This window comes from Marmota flaviventris, chromosome X (genome assembly GCF_047511675.1).
Source record: "Marmota flaviventris isolate mMarFla1 chromosome X, mMarFla1.hap1, whole genome shotgun sequence".
In the NCBI taxonomy this organism is placed as follows: domain Eukaryota; kingdom Metazoa; phylum Chordata; class Mammalia; order Rodentia; family Sciuridae; genus Marmota; species Marmota flaviventris.
In genome coordinates, this window is record NC_092518.1 from 118271614 (window position 1) to 118289908 (window position 18295).

At 34.7% G+C, this 18295-nt stretch overlaps 1 protein-coding gene across 1 annotated transcript in view; it reads left to right on the forward strand.

Annotated features, from left to right (window-relative positions):
• The first annotated feature begins 926 nt into the window (after positions 1–926).
• Positions 927–18295, forward strand: part of Adgrg4 (adhesion G protein-coupled receptor G4) — an 86518-nt gene continuing 69149 nt past the window's right edge. The window contains 2 exon segments of the mRNA XM_071606096.1: positions 927–930; positions 2362–2976. Of these exon segments, the coding sequence (XP_071462197.1) occupies positions 927–930; positions 2362–2976 (619 nt within the window).

Consider the following 18295-nt stretch of genomic DNA (forward strand, 5'->3'; position numbering starts at 1 on the left):
CCTTGTACTCACATCTTTGTATATATGTATATTTTTTTAGAATAAATTGATGGAAATTGAGTTTCTGGGCCAAAAGTATACACACAATTTACTGGGCGTGGTGGTGCACACCTATAATCCCAGCAACTTGGGAGGGAGGATCACAGGTTTGAAGCCAGCCTCAGAAATTTAGTGAGACTGTAAGCAACCTCATGAGAACCTGTCTCAAAATAAAATATAAAAGGACTGGAAATGTGGCTCAGTGTTTAAACACTCCTGGTTGAGTCCCTGGTACCAAAAAAATAAAAGTATATATACACAATTAAAATTGTCATAGAAACTGGCAAATTGTCCTTCAAAAACCCTACTCAACTGGTACTCCCACCAGCACCATATAAGAATTAGTCATTTCCCCAAATGTTTGCCAATGCTGGGTATCATAATCTTCTATGATTTTATCAATCTAGTAGGCAAAATGGTATGTTATTACTGTTTTAATTTGTGCTTAAAAATGGTGAGGTGGCATCTTTTTTAATTGTTGGCCTTTATATTTTTGATTTTGTAAATTGCTCATTCTTCTCCCTTGGCAACTGGTTTTATATTAGTATATTGCAGAGAGGAGAGGCCCTTGTAGACCATGTGAGACTATGATACATTCTTTTCTTAAGCAACAAGTAAGCCATGAAGATTTATATTCACCATAAAACCAGTTCTTAAATGTTTTATTTGACGTCATTTGGAGGGCTGAGCAGAAAAGCAATGTTAACCAACAATAATCAAGAGTTAGATATCATGGTGTTACTGTCTTGTGGGATTAACTCTTGATTTATTAGCTACATGAAAGATGATAAGATAATACCATATACCAAGAATAGAAATAAGCATTTTCTCATCTATCATAGATAATTGAACAATAACTGGCGGGTGGATAATATGAATTCCTGCACATGGGTATGGTGTGTGTGTGTGTGTGTGTGTGCGCGTGCACATGCATGTGCAGGTTGAGTGTGTGCATGAATGTGTGTGTGGGCAAGCATATACATGTGCTTGTTTGCTTTTGGAGGCTATTCAGTAAAGGAATGGAGGGAGAGAATTTTGAATGGGTGGAGAATATCTGAAGGCTCTCATTTGGAGGCATCTCCAAGAAGCAGGGCAGTTGTCACTTCCTTCCAGCCTCTATAGTGTGCTGCTATGGCTGTCACTGTTTTGAAGTAGTGGTCCCAATATTATGACTCTAATTCAGAGAGAAGTTAACAATTTTATTCTGCCACAAAGCTTTTTTTGGTTTGGCTTGGTCTGTCCTGGGCATGGAAGTAGGTTGACATTAGGCAAACCTTGGATATTTGCCCAGTGGCCTAGGGCTGTGACACTTGTAGTGGTGATAATATCACAATTTAATAGCTTCCTATGAGACAGGAGAAATACCTGATTTAAATTTTCAAGCTGCCTGCCAAAACACTGTACCAAAGGAAATGTACACTTGAGAAGGCTTTGTGTACATTATCTCAATCTTCAAATAATCCTGTCAGTAGACAGGGACCACCTGGCCTAGATTCCAATGTGAACTGTGGCCCCTTTTGTTGGGCAAACATAAAGCACTATGGTCCTAAATCCTCATTTAACTGAAACAAACATTTAGGCCCAGGGAGGTTCACTTACTTGCTCAAGTTTAAACTGATGTGTGTCAGTTGGAGCTGGGATTCCACTCCAGGCTCTCTGACTTCATAACCAATGATAACTGGGTCCATGGCTGTCTAGAGTGCCTTAAGCTCTCTCAGTGGGGAGAGGGAAGGAGGGCATCCAGATGCATTCAGGGCAATGCCATCTCTTCCATTCCTTAGTCCAAGCAGAAACCCCCAAATTTCAATATTGTCCAGCTGGTCATCCTTCAAGCCTTTGCCAGTGCTTTTTCAGTGAGAAGAAGTCTCTGGAGACAGAATAAAACAGGTCTTTTGGCTCAGGAATAGGTATTGAAGAAACAAATCTCTGTGGAATCATGAATAAGGTGGTTAGGTGGGTCGAAACAATTCTCTTTTGATTATATATATGCATGAGAATTATATGTAGAAAATCTGAAGTGTAGGCTAGCCACACATTTCTAATGGCCCCTCCAAATTGTCCAGCTGGTGTGGGCTCTGGGAACACTAATCTAACTTTTTATATTAGCCCAGGCAAAGTATAATTAGGAAGAAATGCTTCTGCCAAAAACATCACATGCCAATGTCAAAAAGAGATGATTTTTGTTATATCTACAATTTGATTATTTGTATCAGGATTGATTCATAATTATATTGTGCAATTTGAGCATACTGCCAAAGATGATAAAAAATTTAACTGAAATTTGATTTGTTTTCTCTTTCTCCCTTCTCCAAATCTGGATAGATACACTTTCACTAAAAGGAAAAAAGCTGGATTTTTATGGAAAAAGTGACACATATGTAAGCCTGGCCAAGACCATTCCTGAACTGAGCCAATTCACAACATGTATTGATATGGTAGCCAAAAATGGCAAGCCAGGTTATTGGAAGGCCTTCTCCTATATTATTAAAAACACTGTGCTGGGCAGAGAAGACTTAGACTTTGGACTTGCAGGGGACCATCGGCATCTAATACTACACAACTTGGGCAAGACCTTTTATATCAGTTACCGACTGATTCCATTTAAATGGTATACAATATGCTTGATATGGGATGGGGTGAAGGGCAGATTAGAGATTTTCCTGAATCAAAAAAGGTTAGTGATAATAATGGATGAGCCACGCAGCCTGACACCTAATGGGACGCTGGTCTTAGGGCACTTGCCCAAGAATGAAGATGGCCAGGTGAAAAAAGTGGCACCTCACTTTACTGGCAGCTTATACTACTTTCAACTCTGGGATCGCATCTTGGAAACTGAAGAGTTTATGAAGTGTTTAGATGGAAATATCATTAGTTGGGAAGAAGATGTTTGGCTTCTCAACAAGATCATCCCAACTGTTGACAGGACACTGCGCTGCTGTGAGTAACTAATTCATTTTTCTCCTTAGCAAGGTTAGCATAAATGCCACGCCAATGAATCCGCTCTTCCATCAGTGTTCTGGCAAGAGCCTGAGATTGCCACAAGTTTTCATTTACTTTTAATATACAGAAAATATTGTTTTCATTTACCTTTTATTTTGATATAATTTCGAATTTACACAAATATTGTAAGAATAACAACATATTTCATACTCTTAGGTTCATCGATGGTTAACACTTCCTTATATACTTTATCATCCTCCATATCTTTTTATTTTTTATTTCTTTATTTCTTGGTACTAGGAATTGAACCCAGAGACACTTTACTACTCAGCTACACTAACAGTCCTTTTTCATTTTTTTAAATTTTGAAACAGGATCTCACTAATTTTCCCAGGCTGGCCTCAATCTTCCTGACTCAACTACCTGAGTTGCTGGCATTACAGGTGTGCACCACTGTGCCTGGCCCATCCTCTGTATTTTAATCTTTCTCATTTCTCTTCTCTTCCTCTTCCCCTCCTCCTACACACATAAAACACACACACACACACACACACACACATCTAATTTATTTGTGAATCATTTGAGAGTAAGTTGCAGGCATGATTCCCTTTTATCACTAAATACCTCCATGCATTTTCCCTAAGAATAAGGAATTATCTTACTTAAGCACACTGTATATTCAAAATTAGAAATTTAATATTGATACAATACTTATATCTAATTCATAGTTTATATTCAAATTTAGTGAATTATTTTAATAACTTTCTTTATAGCTGTTTTTGATTGATCTAGGATCCAATTCAGGAGCATACATTCATTGTATTTAGTTAGAATGTCTCTTTAGACTTCAATCTGGAAGAGATCCTCAGTCTTTCCTTGTTGTTATGGTTTGTATATGAACGGTCCCCCCAAAATTCTTGTGTTAATGCAGGGATGGATGAAATGATTGGATCATGAGAACTGTCACTTAATCAGTCCATTCTAATTTGAATGAAACAACTGGGTATTAACTGTAGGTAGGTGGAGAATGGCTGGAGGAGGTGGGTCACTGGGGGCATGACCTGGAAGGGTTCATTTTCTCTGTGACCCCTTCCCCCTCCTCTGTTATCTGGTTGCTATGAGGAGAGCAGCTTCCCTTCCTTCCCCATGCCCTTCTGCCATGATGTGCTCTCACGTTAGTTGGAGTGCAATGGATTTAGCCCACCTTGAAGTGAACCTCCGAGTCAGTGAGTCAAAAGAAACTTCTCCTCTTAGTTGTTCTTGTCACATGTTTTAGTCACAGCAATGAAAAGCTGACTGACACACTTACTTGTCTTTCATGACTTAGACATTTCTAGCATACGGTCCAGTTATTTTGTGTAATTTCCCTTAATTTGGGTTTGTCTAATATTTCCTCATGGTTAACTTTATGCTTTGTATTTTGGCAAGAATACCACAGAAATGATGTTGTTCTTCTCAGTGCATTATTACATCAGTAGACACATGGTGCCAATTTGTCCCATTATTTGAGATGATAACTTTGATCACTTGATTATGATCTCTGGCAAATTTTTCCATAGTAAATGTGTTTTTTTTCTTTGTAATTATTAAGCAATTTCTGGGGGAGAAGTTTGGGGGCTACATAAATACCCTATTCTTATCAAACTTTTATCCAGTAGTTTTATATCTATTGATGATTCTTGTCTGAATCACCAGTTACTTCAGTGGTGGCAAACTCCATTCTTTTTCTACACTTATTAGTGGACATTCTAAAGGAATAGTTTTCTCTTCTTCCACATTTACCTGTCCATTCATTCATTTACGTGTTTATTTATATGAGCATGAACTCATGGATTCTCATTTTATTCATTGGATTAAAATCTGTTACTATTGTTTATTTTGATACTCAAATTGGCCCAAATTTAGCAAGTGGGGGCTCTCCAATCTCGCTCTTGTGTCCCTTTGACATACCCCATCATTCTTTGAGCATTTTCTTATTTTTTGGCACAAGATACTCTAGGATAATCTTGTATTTTTTCTCTTCAGCCCAAGAATCAGATGTTTTGCCAAGGAGTGCTGGTTCTTTTAGCTGGGAATGGTATTCATAAACCAATTCACTTTTCTTGTGAATGTAATGATGATATTGAAGAACTATTTGGATAGGGTTCTTGTAAAAAATCCTCTCTTCTTGGAATTATGCATGCATGTTTCTCCTCTCTGCTTTTGAGAAGGAAATACAGGATTGTTTTTCTCTGTAAAATCCCACTCTTCTCATTGCCAATCTTCTCCACTATCATCAACAACAGTCCTGAAGCATGGGTCACAGTCAGTGATAATAGCATCAAAATAGAATTTTTCTCATTTCCTGAAATGTTCACTTATTCTTGGGGTATTGTTTACTTATGAATTTGGGAGGAGAACAATTAGGGAGGGAATAGGGGCTAGATCCAAGCCTAAGAGGGCTCTCGTAGACTGTTGGGATATACTTTCATCAACAGTCCATATGTTGTTTGAGTTAATGGTAGAGGCACATTGCAGGGGATTTCTATTTCTTTGAGATCAGACCGATGCAAAGAAAGAACAAAAGCTATTCCTTTGTGCTGCTAACTGAAGGCACTGTTTTTTCTCTTTTCTGAACTCTTGAAAATAAAGGAGAACAGATCTAGCTGGCTCTGATCATAAAACTGAGCTAGGAACTAGTAGGTTAACTCTGATCAGCTCATGTAAAGCAGTTTAAAATAATTTTATGTTTGATCTAAGGAAACAAAAATATGGCCCTAGCAAACTCACATGCTTTATAGTGGTATATAAAAACTGAATCTGGTCACCTAATGGCCATAGCCTTTAATATTTGTCTGGTAAATAACTAAATCTAATTAATGGGTTAAAGTGCTATACAGCTCTTATTTATTTTTTTGCTCTTTTGTACACTTTTTTTATTTTGCAATCCACTCTATTGGTTGGGTTGAGTCTTTATGTGCATAACACACAAATAATCCAACACAAGAAAACACTACCTAAAATGACAAGTAAGAAAAAAGGGTAGAAAATATTCTCTCTACTTTTCAGGTTTCAAGTGTTGATTCCATATCTTTAAACAAGAGTTCCTAACCTGAGGACCAGAATTGGTTGAAGGAGTTGGCAAAGCCCTTGAAATCATATGCAATATCCTAAAAATGCAAGGTGGATCTTTTTTCAGGGAGAGTCAACATTTTTTATCTCATCCTAACAATATAATTGCTGCCTTTGACTAAGTTCTTATTATGTGCCAGGCATTTTATAGATGAAGAGAGAGGCTCAGAGAGGTTAAGTGTATTGCCTAAGGTCACCAATGAAATAAACAGTGGAGTTGGCATTTAAACAAAGATGTGTCTAGTTGCAAAGTCCATGTTCTCTTCACCCCTATATCATGTAGGACTCTCTCAAGGGATTCTATGGCCCCCCAAAAGGTGGTGAACCACTGGCTTAAAAGCTTCCATTGATAGAAATTTCTGGCACTGATAACCCACCTGGGGGGATTAAATTATTAGCTGGAGTTATTGTTGGCCTCACCACTTAAGGAACTATAACACCACAGAATTTCTTTTACTTTTGTCTTGGCTATATCACGTGTAGAGAAAGGGTGGCAATGTATGAATAAATATGAGTAATGTCTGGGTTTAACTTTGCCTAACAAATTGGTATTTATGGTCCATAGAAGGATTATGACCTTTAAAAATAAATTTTAATGAGCAGATTGCTAGGTTACAATTCTCCATAAATGTATTTACACATAAATTATATGTATTTATATATTCATGAAAACAAGGCTTTTAGGGAAAATTGCTGGAAAACATCAACCCTACCTGGGTTTATTAAATAAGTATCCACTATAGTTGGAGACGTTTGAGGAATATTTAAACATCATAGTGATAAATAATTACAGTAAAGGTGCCATTCATTAGAAATTTATGTTGGGGGATATTTGTAGCTTCTTTTCCTTATTTTAAAAAATTATAAATACAATATATATGGTTGTGAATAAAATAGATTTAAACAATATGAAATATATGAAGTATAAAGTAAAACCTACTCTTCATCTTCTACATAGAAATGTCTATTTTTCTTATGGGTTTATAAAGTGAGTGTGTATGGGCACATGTATATGCATGAATGCATGTAGTTTAAAAACAAAGATCAAACATACATACATATTATTTAAAAACTTTATTTATTTTAATGATCTTATCATGGACATACAAGTACATTTAAATCTATTTTAGGGCTATTTATATTTCATTGTGTAGATGTAACATAATCCACTTAACCTTCCATTAATGCATATTGAAATTGTTTTAGTTTTTTTTGCAGTTACAAATAATGCTACAGTAAGTTCCTCATACATACATACATCTTGTTATACTTGGGCTTGCAATTTCATAGGCCAAATTCCTAAAAGTAGAATTTCTCAGAAAAAGTACATAAGCTTTTACAATTTAAATTGACTTATAATTTTCACTAGTTATTCCACTAATTCAACTATTCATTAAAATTAGTCTCTTAAAGTAAAATTAACACATACAGTTAAAAAACTAAAATTACACAAAGATATAAATCCAAACTAAAAGTCTCTTTTCACTTTAATCTCCCACCGCAGGTATCTATCTCACCACAGAAAAAAATTAAGAATTTTTTAGGTAGCCAGGTATGACTTGGGAAGCTGAGGAAGGAGGATCACAAATTCAAGGTCAGCCTCAGTGACTTATTGAGACACTGTCTCAAAAGGAAAAAATTAAAAGTTCTGATTATGTGGCTCAGTGCATAAGTGTCCTTGGGTTCAATCCCTGGTACAAAAAAAATTTCTTAGGTATACTTGCAGAAAAAATGCAAACCTCAGGTTTACATGTACGCATTATATTTTTTCTTTTTTTTTATCACGGCTGGGATCATCATTATATGCATAGCCATTTGCATCTATTTTTTTAAAAAAATAATAATATATTTTGGAGATATTTCCATGTCATATAATATAGAGCTATCTGATTATTTCTAGGGGTGGGCTGCTGAATAGTATGATAGAATAAGAATATGCTATAATTTATTCAACAAGCTCTATTTGAAGGACTTTGAATTTATTTCCAATTTTTAGCTATGAGAAAAGTGTACAAGACTTTTTAAAGTAAAGTGTGGTGACAGATATGTCTTGGAAGAACCATTAAGACCTGATCATAAACTGAAGATCCTCTTTAGGTATGGTGAACATAATTTCCTAATTTCAACTTGGAAACATGATCCAACAGAGAATTTTTTCTGACCCAGGAATGTATGAAGATGAAGAGTCTCACAAAGGCATGCAGATTAAATTACTCTGAGTTATACATTTGAGGAATCCTTTCTATTGAAAAGAATGAATTCACATGAATTAAGTCCATCCTGGGAAATCTACACTGTATTAAAACATAGTGTTCCTCTATCTGTTGGGTCATTGATTTTCTGAGGATTATTAATTGACCTAATGCTCCAACTGCTTTGAATTATGTTATGAACCAACCATTAAAATATGTAGAGATGGATTGCATAGTTTATGTATTTTCTAAAGGCCTTTGTTGTCCTACTATTAATCCTTCTATCCAATTATCAGCTCTCTTATGAAAGATTCCACAGTGATGGACTCTATAGCTAAAAGGCAATTTGGTCTTGCCCTTGTACATCAATTCTCTGTGCTCCCCTCGTTTTTCATCACGAAAGATAAGCATGAGCTGTTTGTACTTTCTTCAAAGCTTTCTTATTTGTATTCTCCTGCACAGACTGACATTCTCCTATAGATTCAGACATGGAGACTCTAACCTGTCTCTCTATCACAAGATTCATTTTTCATGTCCTTGCTTAAAAACTGAACGCAGACACCATTTTGAAAAAATATCTCCCTTATCATCTTAAAGATGCTCATTTCATATTTTTAGTACCCCACTGGTAAATCTGTTTGTGGCACTTTCTGATCCACCATTATCTCCCACAAATCTAATCAACACATTGAATTATATTTATAGAGGTCGTGATTGAAAGAAAAACCAGATGTGATATGTGGGCTAGAACAACACACAGATTTAATATGATGTGATATACCCAAATCACAACCAGAATTTGGTACCTTAGCAAATGTTCTACTTAATATTCTGTTGGCAGGTACATCTGCCTCAAAATGCCTCATAAATATTCAACTACTCTATACCTCTGTTCTCTAACTCCCAATGATTACAATAATACAATTTTGTCTAGAGTGAAAGAGCAAATGGCAATTAAGCTCACAGGCCCCTGTGAATCAGCACGGATTATCACCAGTTTAATATACACAGACAGCAAAGCTCATGTAAATAATTTGTGGAAGTGATCACTTGTTCACAACAGGACTAGAATGAGTGCAGTTTCTGGGCTATATGGTAATTGCATGATTCATTTTACAAGAAACTGCTGGACTAGTTTCTAAAATGAATGGCCCAGATGTCTTTCAATAGGTGAATGGGTAAGAAACAGCAACAAAAACTGCAATGCATTCTTGAACAGTTCTTATACCACTAAAATTCCTCATGTCGTCCTTTTATAATGATACTTACCTCTTTCCCATCATTCCTTCCCACCCCCCCTTATTACCCCAAACACTAATTCCTGACAATCACTAATTTGTCCTCTATTTCTAAAATTTTGTCATTTCAAGAATATTATATAAATGGAATCACATAGTATGTGACCTTTTAAGGTTGACTTTTCAGCATCATTCTCTGGAGAGTCATCATTGCATAACAATAATTTTTCTTTTTTATTGCTGAATAATATTCCATAGGGTGGATGCATTGAAGTTTTTGTTGCTATTTCTTACCCATTCACCCATTGAAAGACATCTGGGCCAATTCTAATTTTTATTGCAAAAAAATCATTATGAACATTTATGTACAGGCTTTTGTATAAACAAAAATTTTCATTTCTTTGGAATAAATGCTTATAGTGAAGTTTCTGGGCTATATGGTAATTGCATGATTCATTTTATAAAAAACTGCTGAACTATTTTCTAAAATGCCTTTGACATTTTACATTTCCACCAGCAATGTAGGAATGATCTATTTTCTCTGCATCCTTGCCAGCATTTTGTGTTATGTATTTTTTTATTTTAATCATTCTTGTAAATGTGTAGTAATATCTCATAGTAGTTTTAATTTGCATTGCCCTGATATGAGTTTGAACATCTTTTCCTGTGCTTACTTGTCTTCTTTATTTCTCCATTGGTGAAAAACCTGTTCCTGTCTTTTGCCTTTTTTTTTTTTTGAAAATATCTTTTAAAAGTGAAGATAAAGAATTTACAGATCAAAAAATGAGCAAAGAGAATTAATCTCCATGCAACCTGAATTACAAAATATGTCAAAGGAAGTTCTTTTTTTATTGGTTGTTCAAAACATTACATAGGAAATTTGTAATGTTTTGAACAACCCACAATAAAAAAAAAAAAAAGAGAGAAAAAAAAATGAAAAAAAAAAAAAAAAAAAAACATTACATAGCTCTTGACATCTCATATTTCATACTTTAGTCTTTTGCCTTTTTTAAAGAATTGGGTTGTTTGTTTTACTTTTGAGATTTGAAAATTCTTTACATATTCTAGTCCTTTGTTAGTTATCTGTTCTGCAAATATTTTCTCCTACTCTATAGATTTTTAAAAATCTTTCCACATGGGGTTTCTCAGAGAAGAGCTTTTCATTTTGAGAAAGTTTAACTTAACAATTTATATTTTATGGATCATAGTTTTGGTGTCAAGTCTAAGAACTCTTTGCTTAGCACTAGATTCCAAAGATTCTCTCCTGTTCTTTTTTTCTAAAAATGTAATAGTTTTGTATTTACATTTAAGTCTGTGATCCCTTCTGAGTTAATTTTTGCTTAGGGTGTGAAGATTAGGTTGAGGTTCATAATTTTTGTGTCTGTGGATGTCAAATTGCTCCAGTACTGTTCATTGAAAAGGTTATCCTTTTTTGGAATTGAGTTTGTACATTTTTTGTTTCTCTTTTTTTCGGGGGGTGGGGATACCAGGGATTGAACTCAGGGGCACTCAACCACTGAGCCACATCCCCAGCCCTATTTTGCATTTTTTTTAGAGACAAGGTCTCACTGTTGCTGAGGCTGGCTTTGAACTCATGATTCTCCTGCCTCAGCCTCCAAAACCAGTGGTATTACAGGCATGCACCACCATGCCCAGATGTAGGTTTTTCAAAAACCAGTAGAGCATATTTATATGGGTATATTTCTGAGGCTTCTATTTGTTTAATTCATCTTGTGTCTATCCTTCTGCCAATACTATACTGTCTTGTTATAGCTATATATTATGACTTAATATTGGGTCCAGTGATTCCTCTCACCTTACCCTTCTTTTTAAAAGTTGGTTTATTATTACTCTAAGGCTTATGCATTTCTTTACATTTCTGTAAATTTTCAGACTGTACCTGCATAAAACCTGGTTGGAATTTTCATGGGAATTGCATTATATCTGTATATCATTTTGGGGAAAACTGGCGTCTTTACTAGGTTAAAATTCCCAACCTATGTACATGGTATGCCTTTTCATTTTTTATGGTTTTATTTGGTTTCTTTCATTAGCATTTTGTGATTTTTGACATATACATATTTTGTTAATCACTGGAGTTATTGTAACTAGCTTCTTGGTTTCTACCTGTTCTTTTTTACGATGCAGAAATGTAATTGATTTTTGACTGTTAATTTTGTAATCTGTAACCTTACTAAACTCAATTATAGTTTATTGTGGAGATTCTTTTTTTCCATGGGGATTCTTTGGGATTTTCTGTGCAAATAAACCACATAATCCGCAATGCCTTTTTTTCCTTGCTTCATTGGAGAGATTCTAACTTCTGCTATGACACTGAGTAAAAGTAGCAAATGGATATCCTTGCCTTGTTCCTAATCTTAGTGGGAAAGCATTTTTTCTTTCACCACTGTAGTTGATGTTTGCTTTGTGTTCCTTGATGATCCATTTTACCAAGTGTCTATAAATTCTCTATTTTTTTAAGTTGCAGTTGGATACAATACCTTTATTTATTTATTTATTTTTATGTGGTGCTGAGGATCGAACCCAGGGCCTCACACGTGCTAGGCGAGCGCTCTACTGCTGAGCCACAACCCCAGCCTCAGTGCCCTCCCTGCTTATTCTTAACTTGTTGAAGGATTTTTATCATGAATTTATTTATGTAGTTTTAATTTGCATTACCCTGATACCTAATGAATTTGAAATTATCTTCCTGTGCTTACTTGCCATCTTTAGATCTCTATTGGTGAAAAGTTTATTCCTGTAAATGTGGGAGTTGGTGAAATTCCTTTTATACATCAAGTAATATAAGCATATGATTTTTCTTCTTTAGCTCATTGAAATAATGGGTCATGCTGATTTTTTGTTTTTCCGATGTTGAACCAGCCTTATATATCTGGAATAAGATCAACTTAGTCATGGTGTATAATCCTTTGTATATATTGCTGCTTTCAACTTGTATTAATATTTTGTTGAGGATTTTTGCTTTAAGTTTAGAAGACATCTTAGTCTATGAATTTTTTCGCCATACTATCTGTAATTTCAGTATTAGGATAGCATTGGTTTCATAAAATACATTTGAAAGCTTTAATTTCTCTTCTCTTTCTGGAAGAGATTGTATAAGATCAATTTGATAGTAAACTCCAATGAAATCATCTGAGCCTGGATATTTCTTTTTCTAGAGCTTTTTAATTACTAGTTCAATATCTTTAATGGTTGTGTTGTTATTGCCTTATTATCTTTTTAATGGCTACAGAATGTGTAGTAATATTCTATTTCATTCCTGATATTGGTGTTTTGTAACTTTTCTCTTTTTCACCTTTATAAGTCTCACTGGAGATTTTTCAGTTTTATTGACTTTAAAAGAATCAACTTTACTCCTTTAATTTTTCTTTTGTTCTTTTTTTCTTAGCTATTTTCAATTTCATTGAGTTCCTTTGTGGTTTTATTATATCTTTTCTTCGACCCACTTTGGATTTATCTTCCTCTCTTTTTTTCTAGGTACTTGAAGTGGAAGCTGAGATCATCATTTTGAGACTTTTTTCTGTTGCCTACCTTTCGTGCTATAAATTTCCTTCACAGTACTGCTTTAGTTGTGTCTCACAAAATTTGTTATATTGTATTTTACTTTCATTTAATTCAATTAAAAATTTCTTAACAATGTCTCCTTCAAATTGAGGATTATGTAGAATTATGTTAAAAATTTTCCTATGGTCTTTCTTTTTTAATTTATTTTTTATTTATATACGACAGCAGAATGCATTACAATTCCTATTACACATATAGAGCACAATTTTTCATATCTCTGGTTGTATATATAGTATACTCACACCAATTGGTGTCTTCATACATGTACTTTTGATAATAATGATCATCACATTCACCATCATTTCTAACCCCATGCCCCCTCCCTTGCCCTCCAACCCTCTGCCCTATCTAGAGTTCATCTATTCCTCCCATGCTAACCCCCATCTCACTATGCATCAGCCTCCTCATATCAGAGAAAATATTTGGCATTTGGTTGTTTGGGATTGGCTAACTTCACTTAGTATTATCTTCTCTAACTTCATCCATTTACCTGCAACTGCCATGATTTTATTCTCTGTCATTGCTGAGTAATATTCCATTGTGTATATATGCCACTTCTTTCCTCATTCATCTATTGAAGGGCATCTACGTTGATTTTACAGTTTAGCTATTGTTAATTGGACTGCCAAAAAACCAAACAACCCAATCAATAAATGGGCCAAGGATCTGAAAAGACAGTTCTCAGAAGATGATATACAATCAATCAAAAAATACATGAAAAAATGTTCAACATTTTTAGTAATTAGAGAAATGCAAACCAAAAATACTCTAAGATTGTATCTCATACCAGTCAGAATATTAGAATGGCAGATATCAAGAATACAAACAACAATAAGTGTTGACAAGGTTGTGAGGGAAAAAGATATACTCATACATTGGTGGTGGAACTGCAAACTGGTGCAACCAATCTGGAAAGCAGTATAGAGATTCCTTGGAAAACTGGGAATAGAACCACCATTTGACCCAGCTATCCCACTCCTTGGTTTATACCCAAAGGACTTAAAAACAGCATACTACAGGGGCACAGCCACATCAATATTTATAGCAGCACAATTCCTATGGTCTTTCTAAAATTAATTTGTAGTTCGATTCCATAATGATCAGAGAAACAATCTTATGAATTAATTTTTTAAAAATCTGTTTTACGGCTCAGTGTATGGTATGTGTTGAATAATATTCCATGGGTGCTTCAGAAAATGTGTATCGTGCCATTGTTTATTGGAGTGTTCTAAATGCCAGCTAAATTTCATTGATTGTTTTTTAGGACTTCTATATACCTGCTGATTTTCTGTTTTGTAGTTTTATCAGTTGCTGATAGAGGGTTATTGAAGTCTGCAACTATAATAATGGTTCTATCTACTTCTCCTTTTGATTTATACATTTTGCTCTGCTGTTTGAGTGTGTGTGTGTATACATGTAATATCACTGTCTTCCTGATGAATCAAGCCTTCTATCATTGTAAAAGTACTGATGACTCAAGCAATTTTCTTTGTTCTGTACTCTATTAAATGTTAATAACAGCCACTTTTGTTTATCTTAAACTGAATGTTGGCATGATGTAAATTTTCCCATCCTTTATACTTTCAATCTACCTATATCTATAACTGAAGTGCGTTTTTTTGGTAAAAAAAAACAATTTGTGGATTACTTGAATATATGTTAGGATTTCATCTTGATTTATTTTATTTTTAATATTTTATTTACATTTTTTAGTTTTCAGCAGACACAACATCTTTGTTTGTATGTGGTGCTGAGGATCGAACCCGGGCTGCACCCATGCCAGGGGAGCGCGTTACCACTTGAGCCACATCCCCAGCCCCAATTTATTTTATTTTTAATGTTTTGAGTTTATCTCTGTTTATTTTTCTTATGGTTGCTCTTGGTATTTCAATATAAAAATGTGACATTACAAGTCTAATGGTATTAATATTTTACTACTTTGAGTGAAGTATGGAAACCTTGCTTCCAATTTGGTTCCTTACCTTTCTTATTTAAATTTTACTTGTATTGAGTAACAGATACTGCTACAAATTTTCTCTTAATCATCAAATATGATTTATAAATCTCATGAAGGAAATGATAGTCTATTGCGTGTACCCATATTTATGTTGATTGCTCCTTCTTTCTTCCTGATCCTCCAAGATTCCTTTTTACAAATAATTTCCTCCAGTTCCATCCATTTACTGGCAAATGCTAAAATTTGCTTCTTCTTTAAGGCTGAATAGTATTCAATTGTGTATATATACCACATTTTCTTTATCCATTCATCTGTTGAAGGGCACCTAGGTTGGTTCCATAGTTTAGCTATTGTGAATTGAACTGCTATAAATGCTGATGTGGCTGTGTTACTGTAGTATACTGATTTTAAGTCCTTTAGGTAGAAACCAAGGAGTTGGATTTCTAGGTTACAACCAGTGAGATTCTACATCAGATACAAGCAGAAGAATGAGAAGTTATACTATATATGTATGATGTGTCAAAATGCATTCTGCAGTTATGCATAACTAATTAGGATGAATAAAATAATAATAATAATTTCCCTTCTGTTTGAAGTACTCCCTTTAGTAAACCTGCTAAGGGTAGGCATGCTAGTGAGCAATTATTTTAGTTTTCTTTAATCTGAAAATGTTCTTATTTCCATTTTTTACTCAAGGATAGCTTTGCTGGATATAGAAAACACAGCTACCAGTTCTTTTCTGTCAGCATTTGAAAAATGTTGTGCTACTTCCTATGGCCTGTTTCGTTCCAGATGAGAAATCTGCTGTCATTTGAATTGTTGCTCCCTTGTATATGTCATTACTCTTTGGATACTTTCAAGATTTGTCCTTTGTCTTTCAGCTTTCAAAAGTTTAATTATGATATAAGACATGGATTTATTTGGGTTTATATTGTTGAAAGATCATTCAGCTTCCTGAATATGTAGGTTTGTGACTTTTGTCGTTTTCAGGATGCTTTAAATCTTAATTTCTTTTAATACCTGTTTAGTCCCATTGTTTTTCTCCTCTTTTAGAAATTCAATAAGAATGTTGATATTTTGTTATTGTCTCACATGTCCTTAGGGATCTGTTTACTTTTTTAGTCTATTTTCTGTTGTTTCAGTTGGGTGAATTCTATTGTTCTCTTTTCAGATTTATTAACTCTACTGTCATCTCCAATCTGCTATTGAGCCCATCCATGAAATTTTAAAACTATCTGTTATAATATTTTTCAGTTCTATATTTCCACTTTATAACTTATATTTCTATTCTGAGCTATTTTTTTTTCATTTCAAGAGAATTTATATTTGCTTGTACAGTTACTTTTATGCTGGTTGCTTTAAAATTCTTGTCAAATAATTCCAATATCTGATTCATCTTGGTGTACCATGAGTCAACTATCATTTTCACTCAAATTGTAATTTTCTTGTACTTTAATATCATTTCCCTTGTGTCTCTGGGCAGGAAAGAAGAATCTTGGGCCAGACCACTTAGTGCTAGTGGGTTCCTTTTGTTATTCTTCTTGGCTTCTTTGGTATCTCTGGGTGAGGGAGAAGAGTCTTAGGGTTGGGCATGGTGGCATATACCTGTAATCCCAGCAACTTGGGAGGCTTAGAGGATCACGAGTTCAAAGCCAGCCTCAGCAACTTAGTGAATCCCTATGCAACTTAGTGAGATTCTGTCTCAAAATAAAAAAAAAAAATAAAAAGGGCTGGTGATGTAGCTCAATAGTTAATCCCCCTGGGTTCAATCCCAAGGTAGAAAAAAAAATTAATCTCAGACTGCAGGTTCAAAGAGGCTGGTTCGTTTTTTCCTCTTATGCCTACTTGACTTAGTGTTTCTGAGTTGCTGAGGAGACTTTTGAGAAAAAAGGAGCAAATAGTCTTTTTAAATATACCTTTTATTTCATTGATTTATTTTTATGTGGTACTGAGAATAGAACCCAGTGCCTTGCACATGTTAGGCAAGCATTCTACCACTGAGCCCCATCCCCAGCCTGCAAATAGTCTTTCCAGACCCGGTTCTGTCCAGCCAGTGTGTTTTTGTAGGCAGAGTTTATTTAGGTCTGCAGGGATGGAAAGGGCTTTGGTTGGCTGCTCATTGTTACCAAGGATTCCAGTCAGTTCCCATTGCTAGTGGTGTCATGTTGTTAGAGGGACTCCTTTGTTCTAGAAGTGGATGAGCCTACTTGGACTATGTTCTGTTGCTCTGTTGGAGATTGGGAAATGCAAAGCCTGAGTTGCCTTTTTATAATGGGTTGGGGTAGGCAGGATGTCCACCACTAAATCATTCCTCTATTCTGTGGTTCCAAATCAGTTTGTTTTCATTAGAGTATCATTCATAACTCTTTGATTATCACTTGTACCATTTCCAGGATTTATAGTTATTCTTACTTTGAAGAGAAAGGGAAAAGTGGACCTATGTCATCTTGTTTAGTTGATAAAAGTCTCCATTTGCTTTTAACATTAGTTCTTGGGCAATAGAAGTGTGTGTGTGTGTGTGTGTGTGTGTGTGTGTGTAGATGAATAAGGTGCATCAAAATGATAGGGATGATATGGCTAGCATTGTATCTACCTCACTTACAACATTTTCTTTCCTGAGCAGGATAGGCATTATATTCAATTGAGATAAGTATACCATTTAGGGACTTTAACAAAAAAAACCTACACCACATATGGAGAAGAGGAAATGATTGATGAGACAAAACTGTAGTGAACTTCTCTCATTAGAAATGATAGGTGGGCAGAAAGTGTGAGCCACTGAATTTAAGAAAAACAAAAGTACATGTAGATTACAACAAAAAGGACATGAATAAATAAATTATCAAAGAAGTTTATATTCACTATCAAGCCTGCATTACACACTAATTATACTGAATATGTTTGCTAAGTCATTGTAATGAATTGCTAGACTTAGGTTTTAAACATTCTTTAGTTCTAGGTTTTAAACATTCTTTAGTTCCTATGGGTCTTGATTCTAAAGAGCTACTGATGTTTGATTGGATTGTCTTTATCTGGGATATGAATGATTCTTTAAAGCAGTTACTCTTCCAAAGAATGGTGCTAGTTTGGGATCAATATTGGTTTTCAATGTCTGGGATAGTATGTTTGCCTTAATGTTTCAGTTTGACAATGTGATATTCTGCTCTAAAGTTTATGTCTTAGAAGATATTTTAGATGATTGTTGTATTTTGTACTGTTCAGCGTTTGAAGAA